Source organism: Phoxinus phoxinus, assembly GCF_949152265.1.
Source record: "Phoxinus phoxinus genome assembly, chromosome: 6".
In the NCBI taxonomy this organism is placed as follows: Eukaryota; Metazoa; Chordata; class Actinopteri; order Cypriniformes; family Leuciscidae; genus Phoxinus; species Phoxinus phoxinus.
Window position 1 is genome coordinate 16,070,397 of NC_136881.1, and position 17,818 is coordinate 16,088,214.

The 17,818-nt window shown below is 37.9% G+C and overlaps 1 protein-coding gene across 6 annotated transcripts in view; it reads right to left on the minus strand.

Annotated features, from left to right (window-relative positions):
• pds5a (PDS5 cohesin associated factor A) overlaps positions 1-17,671 on the minus strand; it is a 31,564-nt gene extending 13,893 nt beyond the window's left edge. For 2 of the 6 annotated variants that reach the window (XM_079615267.1, XM_079615264.1), the window contains exons 1-11: positions 17,442-17,577; positions 16,603-16,764; positions 2,817-3,020; positions 2,495-2,581; positions 1,868-1,965; positions 1,661-1,787; positions 1,501-1,581; positions 1,245-1,385; positions 1,042-1,157; positions 835-929; positions 595-740 (exon numbers count right to left, since the gene is read on the minus strand). In XM_079615267.1, coding sequence (XP_079471393.1) covers positions 595-740; positions 835-929; positions 1,042-1,157; positions 1,245-1,385; positions 1,501-1,581; positions 1,661-1,787; positions 1,868-1,965; positions 2,495-2,581; positions 2,817-3,020; positions 16,603-16,728 — 1,221 coding nt within the window. In that variant the 5' untranslated portion in view covers positions 16,729-16,764; positions 17,442-17,577. Of the gene's footprint in view, positions 1-594; positions 741-834; positions 930-1,041; positions 1,158-1,244; positions 1,386-1,500; positions 1,582-1,660; positions 1,788-1,867; positions 1,966-2,494; positions 2,582-2,816; positions 3,021-16,602; positions 16,765-17,354 lie in introns of all 6 variants that reach the window. The other 4 variants (XM_079615268.1, XM_079615265.1, XM_079615269.1 and 1 more) reach the window with 4 other exon arrangements.
• Positions 17,672-17,818: the final 147 nt, after the last annotated feature.

The window sequence follows — 17,818 nt, forward strand, 5'->3', positions numbered from 1 at the left end:
ATTGTACAGTACAATCATAACATATTACAGACATAATCTTTATTTCATAATGTCCTTAAACATAACAGTATTGCTGGCCATAAACTGAGAATGTGCGAGTCCGGTGTGCGATACCTTGAGTTGTCCAAGACGCGCCGCTACGCTTCTCATTCGGTGTGCGACCTTCTTTGGGCCCACCCCAAATGCTCTTATTTTTTGAGACGCGTGATGACGCCCATCCCAAGCCAGTAGATCAACATCCTACCCCTCCTGTGACCCATGGTTTGTCTGTATGTGTATTCAGGGCCACTGAGCAATGGACTTTCAATATAATAATAATAAAAACTGCGTTAATGCAAGATAAAATAATTGTTCCTGTTAATTAATGCGTTAACGCGATAATAACGCGTTAACTTACCCAGCCCTAATGGTTACCCGAATTTTTTTTTTTTTTTTTTAATGTTCTATGCAGATACACTTTTGCCAAATACTTTTTGTCATATTGCAATGTATATTACAGAAAAACAAAATATCACAACGTCAGTTTTTTCCAGAATCATGCAGCTCTAACTTGAATTGAGCACAGATCTATTTGTGTACTTCTATCTTTCTCACCCTCTTGTCCAACATCCTCTCTCTGACGAACCCCAACAGTTGATCATTCACCAGGTTCAGGTCTTTCTTCCCTGCATTGATGATGGTAACAATGACATCATGTCTGATTGCCTCCTCTGGGTCATGTGATCTCACCTTTAGAAAATCTGATGTGACAAATAGATCACAAGTTACATAAGATGCTTAAAATGGAGAAATGATGGAAAAAAACAGCAAAAATCACATTTAACCAGAACACACCTGTAAGATCCTTGGCAAGATCTGGGTGGTTCATCAGGCAGTGGCTAGCAAACTTCACACATTCCAGTCTCACGGGAACATGAATGTCATTGAACCTTTGAAAAAAAAGAAGAAAAAAAAAGAAGGAAATCTGAATTCAATAAACATTCAAATTATAAATATTCAAAATCAGTCTTTCAGTCCAATATTTTTAAATGGTAGCCTCACCTGCCCAGAAAACACTGCCAGAGTGGGCGATTCTGAGTGGCCAGTTCAGAGTCTTTTGCTCCAAAGAGTTTAGCCAACAGTTTCACCACAGCCAACCTCTCCTCTCCATCATTACTCTATACAAACAACAACAAACAGATCTATTCTTGATCTAAATAGGTTTGTATGCAAGCAAGTGCACAAGTATATGTGCATTTAGTCACCTTCAATTTGAACTCAAGTTGTGGCATCACAGAGACAAGGAGCAGAGGGTCAATTGCAAAGAGCTCCTGAATGAGGTCAAATACATGCTCAGACAGATCACTCACGGAGGACTTTCCCATCACCAACACCTGATTAAAGAACTACAGAGAAAGAGATTTAGTTAATACAACATCTGAAATAGTATTTTGTCTTTTTACAATGGGAATTGAACACATTGAACTGTACTAAATTCAAACGGATGATTTTGTGACTCACTGAGGCGATGCAGGTTTCGATGGTCTGAACCGTTCTCTTCAGAAGAGTCTTGGCCAGGTCATATGCCTGCTTATTCAAGTTCTAAAGCACAGAAAGAGGTCGAATCACACACTATCTGGGACTGAACTTGGAAATAAGATGCAAGAAGTCATTGGCCTACTTTGTGAGCAGGGATGAGGTTGATGAGGATTGTGTCTAGTAGCTCCTGCGTCACTCCATCTCCCTCCATGATGATGGAACTCATCAGGTCCAACATGTGCATCTGCACCTTCTGATTATGGCTGTTACTGAAAGAGAGAAGTCCTGATTAAAAAAAGCCCAGTTGCGTAACAGAAGATATGATTAAACTCACTAAAATTAAACTTACTTGATGACAGAAAATAGGGTTTTGAAGAGCTGGATGAAGATCTCATTACAGTCCTCCAATTCAAAACAGATGTTGTAGGACTTCACCCATGCCAGGTTCTGTGCAGGTCAAAGTTAACATTTTCAGCTATGACAATCAGACTACATGCTAAATATTAAATGAAAAACAAATTTGAAATTATTGCTGCTATATTGGTGACAAAAAAAACTGAGCATGAATATTTAATTCAAAACATTCGGTAACACTTTACAATAAGGTTCATTAGTTAACTACATTAGTTAACGTTAACTAATAATGAACTGCACTTATACAGCATTTATTCATCTTTGTTAATGTTAACTTCAACATTTACTAATACTTTATTAAAATCTTGTTAACATGAGTTAATGCACTGTGAACTAACATGAACAAACAATGAACAGCTTTATTCATATTAACTAACATTAACAAAGATTAATAAATACTGTAATAAATGTATTGCTCATTGTTAGTTCATGTTAGTTAATACATTAACTAATGTTTAATAAATGAACCTTATTGTAAAGTGTTACCAAACATTCATACACAAAAAATATATTTGTCAATATATTAAATAAATGAACTGATTGATTAAACAAACAATCTCACCTCTAGCAAGTAAAAATATCTGTTGAACTGAGGGCTCTTAGTGTCCTCTAATCCCTTCAACTGCCGTGTAATGAAGAGAAAAATTTCCTAGATGTGAGGAAAAAAGTGAAAATTAATGACATTGGTGTGCTTGAGCTATAAAGACAATCTCAGATAGGTGATGAGATTGTGTGCAGGATAAAAAAAAAAGTCAGCTTGACGTGAGGTGCAAGTTTGTGATCAGTTTTAAAGTCATACACGTTTAGTGTGTGTCATAAGCAGGAGTACAGTTTATCAAGAAATTAATATGAGATGTTTTTCTTTTCAGGAGTACATTTCATACCTTGAGCTTGTCATGTGATGTGTATGGGGCCTCCGGAGCGTAGATCCTGAAGATGTCAGCGAGACAGCAGGCCACGAGTAACCGTACATCCTTGTTGGGGTTTCGCAGGAAGAACTCAGAGGCCAAGTGAAGAGCCAGAGCCAAATACTGCTGCTTTTCCTCCTCTGAGTCTTGATCCATGTCCATATATGTCTTGACCACCAGCTATTAGACAGACAGGTGTTTAGACAGGTGTTTATAGTTTATCTTATACACAAGTAAAACCATTTAATAACCATTTTGTAAAATAATTTAATACATTACCTCTAAACACAATGCATACATTTTTAGCAAAATTTTAAACACTAAAAAAACCTCAAAAGGCACATTGTATGAGTTTAACAACAACTATTTAAGACAAATAACCACTATTCAGAAATACAGCAGCTCCTTTGAAGGGAATGCATCTACCTTATTTGTAAAAGTAAGAATATTATATTATTTATTATAGTTCTAATAAACAAAATAGTTGGAGCACAAATTGTTTTACTGCATTTTGCAGACATATGCAACTTTGCAGCTGATTCATCATCACACACCATTGTGCCGGCAGATGACTGCTCTTAAACAGGGCTATGACAGAGAGAGAAAGACACTAGGCTTCCTGCAATAGTTGATAAGTGCATTTACACTCAGTCAGAAGTTTAAGATGCAATGGAACGGTGACTACGGGTGCTCCGATCAGGATTTTCGGAACCGATCGATCACAGGAAGCAGTATCTGCCGATACCGAACTATTTATAGGGATGCTTCAATTAGGATTTTTACAGCCATTCATTCAGGCCCTGAATTTCATTTTTACAATGGGGCAATTGTTGCAAACTCTGAATTGAATTTTTTAAAAAGGCAAGTAAACAGTCAGTAATTAAATAAGAACAAAAACAATTTACAAGCAGTAGCACAAATAATAAAGATACAAATAAAGTAAACAGTGCATTAAGTTTTTTTTCAGGTAGGTCTAACAGTAGTATTGAGGTAGGAAATACAGATTAATTCTTACAATTAAAGGTCACAAAAGTTAGTCATTCAAGAGCAGTGAGTGCCATAACAAAAAAAGACAGAAAAAATCAGAGACACCAGCAGGATTATTAGGCTACTGTAACTTTAAGAGCTGCACGGATCCAATATACTGTTACACAACTTTTTTTTCAACTGTTCACTTATGAAAAAAACTATTACGTTTACGTGCATACTCAAGACGGTAATTTTGTACATAAATTTGTGTGCATTTGACTATTTAAGATCAATTTGGTACTCACAAGCTGTTTGTGAGGCGGCCTTACGTGTGCATGAAAGCTCTGTCTTTTACATAGACAGTATATAAGATGGACACAGCGACCCCATAGATTTCAACGGAGAAAAGTGAAGCCCATTTGAAGCACTCACTTCCTGATCGCCAGGCGAACTGCGCAGGCTCAAACTGAGCTTGGTGACGTGAGCAACGTGTCTGACCGTTTGCAGTCTTCTAGTAGCTGTGCCGAGAGAAATCTGAATCATTCCCTTCCGAATCTCGCAGAGACGGAGAGCGTGAGCATTAGCTGTCCATGAGCTAGCAGCAGGAGCAACTTTATGACTCTCTATGGGCTTCTCCTTTGACTTTATGCCTCCACGTCCCCCCGATTACTTGCGAGCTTCTCCGCCAGTCTATACGGTAATTTCTCTACGGTGCGACAGAGAGTCGCGTGATTATGACACAATCGTTAGCCTATTTTTACAAAAACGGCTTCTACGGGGCCATAACGTAAGGTACAAGGTAATGGAGCCTTTTATACATTGTCGAGTTTCTTTAGAAATAAGTAATGGACAAATGGAGTCTTTGGACGCCTCAGATGTAAAGTTATTCGCTGTCAAAGTGACGCCAAAATGAATGGGAGTCAATGGAATGCTAACAGCAGGTGAAGTTCTGCTACAATGGCGGCGCCCGGGATGCTTCAGTTTCCGGCGGATGGATTACCCCCTTGGTCTTTTAGGGTGTATTCACACTTGGCATGTTTGTTTCGATTAAAACGAACTTTTGTGCGATTGCGATGTTAGTGTGGTCTTTTGAATAAGTGTGACTGTGAACGCTGTCATCCGAACCTTGGTGCACACCAAACAAGCAGACTAAGACAGCTGAAAAGATGGGTCTTGGTCCACTTCCAAACGAACTTTGGTGCAGTTCGAATGATATATGAACAACATGGACCAATGACATGTAAACTAACTTAAAAACAGGAAGATGTGACCCTAAGAATGCTTAAGCAAGCATACCTGTTTAGTTTTTTTCCGTCTCCTTGCAGCAGATCGTTTGTGTGTGCGAGTCTGAAAGAGGGATTCCTGCTGATGTTTTGACTCCTTTACGCATTTTATATGCTCTTCACTAATTCTCAACTGGTCAAAATACCATTATATGAATGCTACACACAAACAGAAAGAGCACATTTTTCCCAGCACACAGTAGCGATGGGTGATTCAGGGTGGGAAATTAGCACCAGCCAATGGCGGGTAGTTTTTCAAAGTGGCGGGTGACTTTGACTTGTATACCAGCCACAGTGGCGGGTGCGAACGACTAGCGATCGTCACTTTAGTCGATAAACACCTGAATCTAGTGCTGTAGTGGCGCGTCGATGACGTCGACGTCAAAATTACGTCAACGTCATATTTTTGCGTAGACACTTCTTTATTTATTTTTTATACCGTTCCCGGAGGTACAGCTCGCCACACACATGTGGGAGACCGAAACATTGCAGAATGGAGGACGAAACAGCAACTTCTTCACAGAATTCCCAATAGTGTTGTCAAAGTACCGGTACTTCGGTACCAAGTCAGTACTGAAAATGTGACGGTACCAGCATTTCTGTAGTACCGGGTATATTCGGTACCCACTATTAGGCAGCTGCTTTCAGTCGCTCCCGTCTTTATCTAAGCGCGAGGCTCCAGACTAACTTTTTTACTATGAGCACTGTAGCCGATATATACCACGATATAGTGTCTGTGTATATTAAACTGCAAAAAGACTATTTAAATATTAACTCTGCATGTTCTGCTTGTCTCTGTGTGGATGAATGGCGCAGATGCGTGGTTTCATTTACCGCACACACACACACGATATGACATGATGAAATTCATCTCCAGAGCCACTCTGAGAGTCACTTCATGAACATTTTACCGTTTTGAGAAAAAACTATCATCATATCATACACACACAAACTCAAAAGGTCTTCACGGCAACCCATCAAAATAAAAGTTTGGTTTAACTTTGAATTTTTTTTTACAGAAATAATGATATTAGTCTACTGTACAATAGATTTAGCTACATCTCCATGTATTAAAAATACTACTACTAATAATAATAATATTGTGTGCATAGAAGGTTGTTTATTTTTAAGCAATATTTCTCAATATTTGCGTTTTACAGCATGTAGCCTTCAATGCTTATATGTATTTATTTATGATTACTGTCATAAATGATAAAGTAATTTAATTTGTTTTTTTCCCAAATAGTTAAATAAAATAGAAAAATAGTTCCAACAGATTTTGAACTAATGTGAACGGTAGCTACTAACCTAGCACGAACAAACTGCAAAGAGCTAAGATGCCTTGGTTAGCCCAGCACCACCAAAGTGGACAGCTACTAGATCTAGCTAACAAGCAGATTGCAGTAAGTTTTAACGTTATCCGTCTAACGTTAGCTAACTCACGAGTCACGACTTAACGTTAGTTAGCGCTAACTCATGCTGTGGTTGTTTACGAGTCAAATACATAACGTTAGACTAACGTTAGCCAGCTTATAGTATCATTATTCAGTACGCTAGTTCGCCAATGTCAATTAACGGAGCCAAGCAATGTCCAGGCCAGGGATTTTATTAATCGAGCAACAAAAAAATAATTGTTATATTAATTGTCCAATTAGTCGTTAGATTAGTTGATTAATCGATAAAACAATCGCCCGACTAATCGTTTTATTAATAATCGTTTACCCCAGCCCAACCTGAATCCATGACAATTCGAGCATCTTTTATAGGCGGATTCCCCTGTGCTCAGTTCGGCAGGCTTCGCACCGATTGGTTCGCGCAGTTACGCCACTCTGCCATTGGTTCATGCAGTTCCCACTGACCAGCCAATAGTGTGCGAGTAACATAACGTTCTCATTTTCCACTAGATATTTTCCTCTACATCTCATAAGCAATTTTGATTTTGGCACGCTCTGCAACAGCTGACCACTAAGGAGCGAATGCACTCAAGAACATTGTGTCTCAAGAAGTTGCTGTTTCGTCCTCCATTCTGCAATGTTTAGGGGGTCGGCCACGTAAAATGGTCCCAAACAAAACGTGCTCGCTTTGTTTCGCAGTTGAGCAGCACGCACGCGCATGAACCTGCTTAATCGATGATCGAGAAGTTGTATCGATTAAATGTATTATCGACAATTAATCGATTGTCGATTAATCGTTGACATCCCTAATGTCAATAATTATCGATACCGAACGATATGAAACATTATATTGTGATAATTTTTTAGCTAGGCTATATCATACAGCCCTACATCCAAAACAATGCTGTGTGCTAGTGATGGGAAGTTTGGATCATTTTACTGACTCTCTTGTTCATCAAAATGAACGAATCTTTATTCGAGTTATTTTGTTCATTTAAGTGGCTTTAAATGTTATACTTTTAACAGCCAAATTCCCAGAACACATCCACCTACGCAATATTGATCATATTCTGAATTAAGAAATCATTATAATGCAGTAAAAATGTATTTACAGAGAACATGAATTACTTTACCTTCTGAGTCTTTCTTTCATTTGTCACGTGACAAACGTGTTATTACACGCAATAAAGTGCGAAAACTGCGTATCATAATCTCATATTGGATGCGTTTCTTTGAGTTAAATAACGCGCTAGCAAACTAAGTGCTCCAGTTTAACGGTAGCCTTCATTCAGCGCGTGCAGCTCAAACAGAAATGCATGACTAATAATAACGATGAATAATTTGGGATGACATTACATAACACGAGAACACTATTGTATTAAATCGTTGTGAATGCATTGGGTTTAGTTGCCGTCTTCAGTGCGGTGTTCAGGGAGAGCACGTCCACAACAGTCACACATTCTGCACGCATCTGAGGCGGCGGTGGTGACGCGTTGTATTAGTAGTAGTCATTATATTTGATTATTAAATAATTTAATTAAATGATCAATCACATCGAAACATTTTACAATCCTACTAGCCCTTTATTTAGATTAAAAACCAATTCTCAATCATTTGGTGAGGAACATAGCGTTTTGAGCAGGATTTGCCGACCGTCACGCTGTTGGCCATGCACTGCAGCAGACACATATTGCAGTATTAAGGCTAACGATTAATCGATTAATTGATCGTTAATTTAAACGACGATCATTGGAATTTGTGAAAATTGACATCCCTAATTGACATTTCTTATAACTTTTGTTTTAAAGACAAGTACGAACGTTTGAATTTAAACCACAGTTTTTTTGTTTTTGTTTTCACATTATTTAAAAAAAAAATATATATATATTATATTAGTTTTAGCAGTCAAAAAGTAGGGGTGTAATGGTTCACAAAATTCATCGTTCACATTATTTTTAAATAAGTGTGAGTTTTCCTACATCTTGAAACTTTTAGTTTCATAAATGGGGGAAATCTTTGAAGGAAAAACAAATAATGTTTTGGTCATCACACTAAAAATAACATTTAAATATGATAATATTTTAGTTTTGAAGTGCTGAAAAAAGATGCGACCTACTTGAAAGCATTTTACTATTGAAACTTCCATGGTTACAGTTAGTGTTACTACATTAAATCCATGGTGAATGTTGCTGATCTGTGGACTTAAAGCCTATAACTAGTTCATTCATGGCACAATGTTTCTCCTGGTTTCCATGCCAGCGCTGTTTGATCTAATAGAGATCTTCAGTTAATAACGGTGAAATTTGAATGCTTCTCACTAGATCTCGCAGTGATGCTATAACCTTTGTGGCGAATTCAAATTCTTTCTTTACTGGATCTTCGCGCTGTGTAGTGACCGTGTTGCTTGATCAAGTTTGGCTCGCGCTGCACTGACATTGGTCCAAACTGAGCGTGAAACAAAATAATGAGTAGCGCAGTATTCGTTCCGCTTTCATTACGTTTGCCATTTGATGTTGGTTAACGTTGTGGTGGTCACGCCATCTTTAACTTCGCAGTCCACTAACAAATCACAGGTGCGTTCCACTGCTCCCTACTCCCTGAACACAGTTTATCAGTTGAAGTGGACTTCGCTGACAATAATCGCTCATTTGGAATGCCCTGCAACATCATCAAAGAAAGGCTACGAAGGCGTTGTGCAGATATTGATATAGGCTAACACAAATAAATATTGTAATTTACTTTACCTTCAAATGTAAAATCATATAATAGGCCTATATACAAAACCAAAACATCTAATAAATAATAATCAAAACATTGTATTAGTTTATTACATGGACTGCTTTAATTGACTAAACATATTTTAAGCTGTACTGTAACTGTCATTGAATATGAAAATAATGACAGTTGGGTGATTTAAATACTGGCAAGACTTAAAAAGAAATGTAGTGAAGTTTAAGAAATAAACTTTAATGAAGATGCAAAATTTGTGACAGTGACAAGTGACAGTGACTGCTTCGATTGTGCAAGTGACAATTCCGGTGTCGACTGTGCAGCTTGCTTATAGAGCAGACGCGATGTGGTTATGAAACCGATTGCGCATATTGAGAGGGAAAGAGAGAGAGTGCATGGTGATTCACTCACACTGTTTGTGAAATTACATCTCAGACAGTTTTCAAATTACTTTGCAAGTTATTTAATAATAAAATATGAATTTTACCTCACCTTCAGCATAACAATTATTTTACAGACGCCAGACAGAGATTGAGAAGTTGCCGCTGCATGTCATGCCATCCCTCTCACTATAGGTGCGGACCTCCGATCAAACTTCCCAAAGTGATTATCGGCCGATCAGTCGGAGCACCCCTATTATTGTCTGATATTTTGATTTATATAATAAATATTTTAGAGGGGTCTAAAGCCTAAAAGCTCTAAAGTAAAATAGGTATAGTGACAACCCTGGTATTTAGTGGATTGTGATTAACACAAATGATTCCCAGTTTCTCTCTCACACACACACACACACCACACACACACCACACACACAACACACACACAACACACACACACACACACACACACACACACACACACACACACACACACACACACACACACGCGATCGGGAACAGTTAATTATTGGCCAAAATTCAGTATTTCGTAGAATAGCTCTACTTATAAAGAATAAGGCCTAATCAATCTAGGATGATATTGTAGGGTAGTGCATCTGCATAGAAAATAATACATTACAAGCATATATAAATACAATAGAACAAACATAAAAATTAAATGCGCAGTGCTTTGTTTTTCACGTAAATCTGTATTGTGGTGGACATAATCAAAGGTAAAATAACACTGCATAGTCTTCACTGTATAAATTAAATATAATTAATATTCATAATTTAATACAAGTTATCTTTTTTAAAGCTACAAAAGAGATTTTCTCTTTCTTTAAGACGAATGCATGGATCCAATATAATGATACACACCTGTTTTCTTTCTCAATTGTTTACAACACATAGGCTACTTGGAGAGACGGGCATTTTGACCTAATTTTACATAGGCCTGTCCCAGGAAACCTGACAACCGTCAAAACACTTTTTTTTGTATGCATTATGTGTATGCTTGGTATGCTAGCATTTAATGCAATTAAATGTTACATTTCGGCCATGGAAACATTTGGATTCATGCTGAATGAGAGGTATGTGAGCCCATACATTTAAGCTTTGTATTCTGTTTTGCGATCTGGTCACCTGATTATTCACTGTCGCTTTTAATTAGGCCTATTATCATAAGGTTGGAAAATAAATAGCCGCTAAGAAAACATTCAAACTGACTACCGGTAATCATTTTTTCCCCATACACACAAGTTACTCAATGTATTACCAGTTCATAACAGGAACAGTCATACTTTGCTACATATAGATAAATATGCTAATCAGAAGGAAAATCTTTTTTTTTTTCATTGAGATAGCCAGCGAGTTTTCGCATGCTTGCACTCTTCTCTGTAGATATCATCTTTCATAAGCAGAGCACTAAACCCTTCTAGGTCTAGGACCCAGGAGAAATGATTTCCCCTACTTTCTACCTCTCCCTGGTGCCTGTGTGTGAGAGAGAGTGTGTGTGCTGTGCTTGGTGGAGTGGGGGAAGGGCAGCCAGAGCTGAGTTGAGCTTCAGACTCAAAACAGCACAGTGGCAAAACCAGGAAGCCCAGCAGTCACTCCAATTCCCTCCAAAAGACTCTCAAACTCTCCCCAACAACACAATTTGTACCACTTGTGCACATTTATTAAGAGAATATTATGTAAAGTTAGGAAAATGTATGAAATGTATGAGATGATTTCTTCAAAGAGCCTGCAGTTCTTTATTTAGTTCTCCAAGGACATGCGAGAGAGAAAAAGGGTTACACTCACCTTTAATATTTTTTAACTACATGTACTCACTATAGAGCTATTGTTAGGGTTAGTTACTTGTAATTATGCATAATTTACTGTCATTATTACTATAATAAATACATGTAGTAACGTATAACTACGTGTGGATTTGTCTTTCTGCTTCATGAAGCAGTGTTTTTGATTTGGCAAATGTAAGTAATAAGCACAATATTTTTTTGGTGTGCATGTGTGTGGGGGGAGGGGGATTTCCCATTTATTTCCCCTGTCAGTGAATTTTTTGGGGAGCTGACCAATTTCATGTTTACAATGAACAAGAAAACCTCTAAGAGGGTACAGTGGAGAGCTTGAAGAGTATAGTTAATGGCCTAAATCAAATTGATGGGTTGAAAATGTATCCACAGATAAACCAACCACTCACTGCCACAATGGTTATCTAATAATACAACACAATAAGAGACAATAACACAAGTTGAAGTGTAGGATTGAAAAGCATTTTAGAGACAGTCTCTACTACAAGAGGAAGCTCTGTTGCACTTGAATTGAAATTAATTTAACACTGAAATCTAACTCTTCCCAGAATTTAAGGATGAGGAAGCACAACAATGCTATTACACACTAGGGCACACTAGGATATTCGTTCAAAAATCAAATTCGAACGAATATCAAATACCAAGCTATGTATTCGAATATATTCTAATATCTACCCCGCCCCCCGAAAAAAAAAAAAAAAAACGTAACGGAGATTCAATCACAACTTTACTAACAGTCATGAACAGGACTCCTAAAATTTCACTTATAGGACAGTTAGGACTCATATCCTTGCAAATAAACCTTGCCTTTACACGTGCATCTGGCAATTGGTGCCGACCGGTTGTGCAGGAAAGTATGCAGTTATACGATGTTGGACGCCTGGCGATGGCCGTCTGCTGCGTTTCTGGGGCTGTTTACACCTGGCCACTTCATGCGTTTTCTCAGATTGGATAGATATCTTTTTTTATCAAAACGATTCCATTTACACCTGGTCACATGATAGGCCTAAATGTGTTTTTGCAAAACGGATATAAATCCGATCTTCAATTCCCGCTTTTATATGGATTTAATGTCACCGAAAGCAACAGATATGAGCTGTATTTTATTGATCATCAGCTAACATTTCAAAATCAAAGACTGCAATAAGAGAGAGCGGCAGCCCTGGTAAGATAATTTTGTTTCTTTACTTTTAATGAAGGTTATTATTATTGTGTGTTAAAGTGTCTGCGACTTCCTTTCACTTTGATTTGCGATAGTTTGCACGTTGGCTTGGCGCTTGATAAAAAAGGCTAGATCATCTGTGGTGATACGTGTTGCAGCGCGCCGTCATATCTGACTATAACATATATAGCCTGTAACACGCTTTCAAAATAACACGCTTTTTTTTTTTTTTTTATAAAAAACAAACGGTCTAAACAGACTGTAAAAAATGCGCTAGACATGGCACTTTAAAAACCGGATAGTTTATTTGTAGTTCGATTACGGATATTTCACGTCATGTTCGAATGCATATTCGAATATCGAATAAAAAGTGACAGCCCTATTACACACTGCATTACATTAACATTTTAATTTCTAATTCAAACAAGGCAGGAAAACTCACTCACAGACACATTTATTTGTTAATGTTTAAACAAAACAATAGTGTGCCACTAAACATTACGCAGTTGTCCACATCTGTCGCCATGGTTACTATGGCAGTACGAGCGGAAACAAGGGATAGCGCGGCTATTACGTCATTGACAGACTGTGACGGGCACTATTTCAAATTGTGAATGTCTCTGAATTTACAAATTCTTGGAAACATTTAGGATAATGTAAGTACATGATTGAAAGAAATACCGTGCAAGTGGTTTTTGGATATTTTGATAAGAAATTCTTACATATTGTACCTTTAATTTTAAAAATGTAAAGACCCCGTGTGGTTAGAATCAAGGTTTTAATGTTGTTTAAATGTCTATATACAAATTAATGCATACAGATGATCAGATCAAATTAGTAATTTAAACTTTCTGTGAGATAATTTCACAAACAGCGAGAGTGATTCAGCGCTACAGTCTTCACTCTCTCTCTTTCACAATGCACACATGGATTCACATCACCACAGAGTCTACAAGCAAGCTGTATGCTGCGATACAAGACTTGCCTAATCGGGCCAGTGTTGCATTGTTACTAAAATGCATCTTATGCAGGACTCATCAATTAAAACATTCACCAATTTTAAAGCATTCAGTAGTACTTGCTCTCTGATAGATGATTTTCTGCACGCTCATACCCAGAGCACGCACACATAAAGCCGCCTCTCAAACAGCTCACGAGTACCAAACTGAGTGCGTTTTCGCAGCTTATTGCGCTTAAACGGTCAGAAATGCAAAAAATGTGTCAAAATGCCCATCTTGGAGAGTATGCACATAAACACAGCCAGTGATGTCTTAAATGACCGTAAGAAAAACAGTTGAGAGAGACAGCATGTGTATCAGTATATTGGATCCATGCATTAGCTCATAAAGTGACAGCAGCCTAATATACCTGTGACATGAATATACCTAATATACACAATGTTAATAAAACAACAAAAGATAGAGAATTAATCTGCATTTAATTTATACTATGAAACATTCGATTTATTACATTTCTACAGTATTCCCGTACCTGAATACTGTTAGATCTATCTATAGTACGTATCTATATAGTACGCATTGTGTTTATCGTACAATTTATACGCAAAAATTAGTTTATATGCATATGATACGCTATACGCACTTTATTGCGTGTAATACCCACGTACCCCACACCACTAATCCTACTCAAAAGTATAATACACGCGTACCCTAATCCTACCCAAGGGGTTTACAGTGCGTAATCTGCGTATCATGAACATAACTAATTTTTTCATTTAAATTGCATGATAAATAATGCGTGCTATAGAGATACATTTAATGAGATCGGGTTAGATAAACGTTATTACCCCCTCCCCCCTCACATTAAAAAATACCCCCATAAGATTCACCTATGGGGGGACTTCTGTCAGCTGGAAGTTGAAACATTTTTATTTGGACATTTCTACCATATGATGGCTGAAGCAGCAGCGAGTGCCCAGCGCGTGACTGTTTTCACGGTAACCAGATCAACACAGTGAACGCAATTCAACAAAACTTCAGTGAAAACAACAAATGATCATGCAATGCGATAAAATGGCTTCTCTTCCCCTGCAAACGATACCATAATGTGAATATTTAAAACAAAAGGAATCCATATTAATTTCAGTATAAGCAGACGCCAAACACCACTAAAGGCCGACAACTTTTGGTAAACGATAAACGCTCCTTGTGGTTTTTCAGTTTAAGCAACCATAAATTACACAAAACATAGGCATTAAGTTTGTGAAAGTGCTTCCTATGTAGAAAATCGCTTCCTGCCCTCCATCTGCATTTTGCACCACAACAACGCAGTGATGTGACGTCATGTGCAAACAAGCTATACCCTGCATATTGATAGCAGCTCCCTGATACCCGCAAAATTATACATTTAAGAAAATTGAAAATTAAGAATAATGTGCCAAAGACTAGAACTAGATCCCCATCCGAAAGAGCTTTTAGTGCCAATGGGAAGAGTGTCATGTCACAGAGCATCTCTTAAACCAGAAACCATTGATATGCTTGTGTTGTTTGCTAAAAACTTGTGAAACACTTGAATAATATAGCCCAGTTGCACAGTGTTAAAATGTAATATGTCAGAATGCACTTTTTCATATTGTTACATTTACATATTAATTCAAATGTATTTATTTTTTTACTGTGTTTTTGCCCTTGAAACATTTTGAATGTGCTTAGAAACAATAGCTGGTCTATCCAAATCCTGTTTATATATATATATATATATATAAAGTTATAGTCCAAAGTTAACTATCTCAGCGGCTGCATCATACTGGTTACTGACCATATGTCAAAAAAATAGTTAACTCAATCAACATCTTCAATCAACAATACACATCGGACTTGAGCAGGATGTTTCTAAGTAGCAAGTTTTTATTTAGTTTTGTCAAATGAAAAATGGATTTGCTTTCGCAGCATCTTCTCAACATGTCTAGTCGACAACACAAACCTAACTCGTCAGGCTGGAATTTACTGATGACTTGTTTCATGCAGTTCAAATTCAGTTCTTTCTTTTCCAAGACCATAACTTCAACGGTTGTGCACTTTAATCTTTGAAGCTAGGCAGACCTTTTACATTCACAAACAACTATATTACAAACTACATGAAAGGTAATATCTGAAAAAGCATAATGAGCATGTTAAGACATACTTTTACTGAACCAGCTTCAACTACATTCAATTTGAGTGCAAAAAAACCTGATTACATTCATTTTAGCCATTCATGTGCAGTATGTTGTTTCAGATAAAATCTGCTAAATTAAAAAGTTCTTAAAAAAAACTGGATGTATTTCTTAATTAATCTTTGCAGCTGCTTTCTAGTTAAAGGGTCAAAAAAAGTCCAGCATGAAATCAATTAGTCTCTGAGGCTAAACGGCACTGTGTTTTTGGGGTTGTAATTAAAATGCTCTCAAGCCCAAATCCTTGGGGATCTTAATTGGTTAAACTTGTTGGTCCAATATGTATTATGTTGATAATGGCAGCATGACATTAGTTGCTTAATTGCCCAAATCAAAAGAGCCCACCTCCATGTCTCAAATAACATTCACTAGATACAGCGTGACTCCCTTTTCAATCCAACTCTGGGATTTTTTTTCCATAGTTTTATCATCGGTCAAGCAAGAAAGTCTCCAAGATGCAAGTCTGATCAAAATAAGTTACCAAGCCTATATAGTTCAAACTCAAACCTGTAGCTCATAGCATGTGCAATAGGAATATAATGGTTGCATTTTGCAAACATTATTAGAGCACTAACATGCATATTAGAGCACTATGAATCAAAAGCATATAACTAGAAATAAACTAGGCTCACAGCCAGGAAATCATGTGACAATTTCATCAGTACAAGTATAGACATGGTAATCCAAATCTTCTCAATTATTCCAAGTCTTCTTCGGTAGGGGACATTAAAAACATTATATAAATAATACTTAACAGCTCAGTAGTTAAAGTAGCCTATGCACAATTAAATATAATATAAAATTAACTAAATATATTCATTCCAGTGATTTGATTGCATTTGTCAACACTTTGGCTCTTACCTTGAGTCGTTTGACGACCTCATCGTTGCTGATCTTATCAGTGATCTCTTTGACACCCAGTGGGTAGGTGATCTTTCCGTCCCCCGCTGGCCGTTGCTGCTGAGGCTGTTGCGGGAACTCCATCATCCTTCTCCAGACAGACAGACGGTCCTCTACTGGCCTCTATAGGCAACAACACTAAAGTTCAGCACACAAACCCACCACACCACTACAAAAACACTAAAATACACCTTATGCACTTCACCCTTCTGCTCTCTGGTCGTGTAGTTAAGCCCCCTAAAACCGCGGAATGACACGGAAACCTTACAGACGACAGTTTGCGGGAAAATTCTGAAAAAAATCACGAAGCTAATGAAGCTAATAGCAACACTAGCCTGAGAGCTAACGAGACCCGCTCCGCAACCGCGCTTTTACTCTAAAACGCATTACTATCTAGGCATTTAAAGCTCTCCTGATAAGAGTCTCCACATACTATGCACGTTCAGACATAACCACGCTACTCGGATAGTAAGGTATCGTATAAAAGCACCTCAGAGAGTAAACGAGCTCTTTGAGCGGCTAATGGCCTAGCCGTCAGCTCCAGGCCTCAAACTATTCAACAAACATCCAGCCAACACTCACATTTACCTATTACAATCACAACCCGCCGGTTCCTGCTACCCCAAAAGCATTTATCCCATATCTCTCACTTGACACTACTCCACTGCGGCCTTTATCCTAACTTTAGACGGTAGGAAATCTGAATTGTTTACTTGTTTTCTCAGTATAAGTTCACTCAGCGAGGCAAACAGCGACCACCAACTTCATCATGCCACACAAACTGTGTGAATTAAACTCACTCGAGAGACCCCAGCCGCCTCACAACCGCTTTCAAACAATTCCCCGGTAATTACCTCACAGACAAGTCGTTGTTTTAATTCATGAGTCAGGCTCGGGTTCGGGTTTGGGTGTTTTTTTTAGTTTCGGGCACAAAGCTCCGTCTTTTTCATTCAGGGCTGTGTGAACGTCCTCGCGTGGAAAGTGGAGGCGCAGCGACACCGTTGGCTGAAAGACGGTATAGCGGGGCGCCGATGGAGGGAGAAACGTTACCATACATATTAGAAAACAACCGCGTGGAGTGGTTTACTTGGCACTGAACTTGGTTTACCGTAAGTATTAGAAAAGAAAAACCCTATACATATGGCGTGCCGTACGATCAACACTCTACTACTACAAC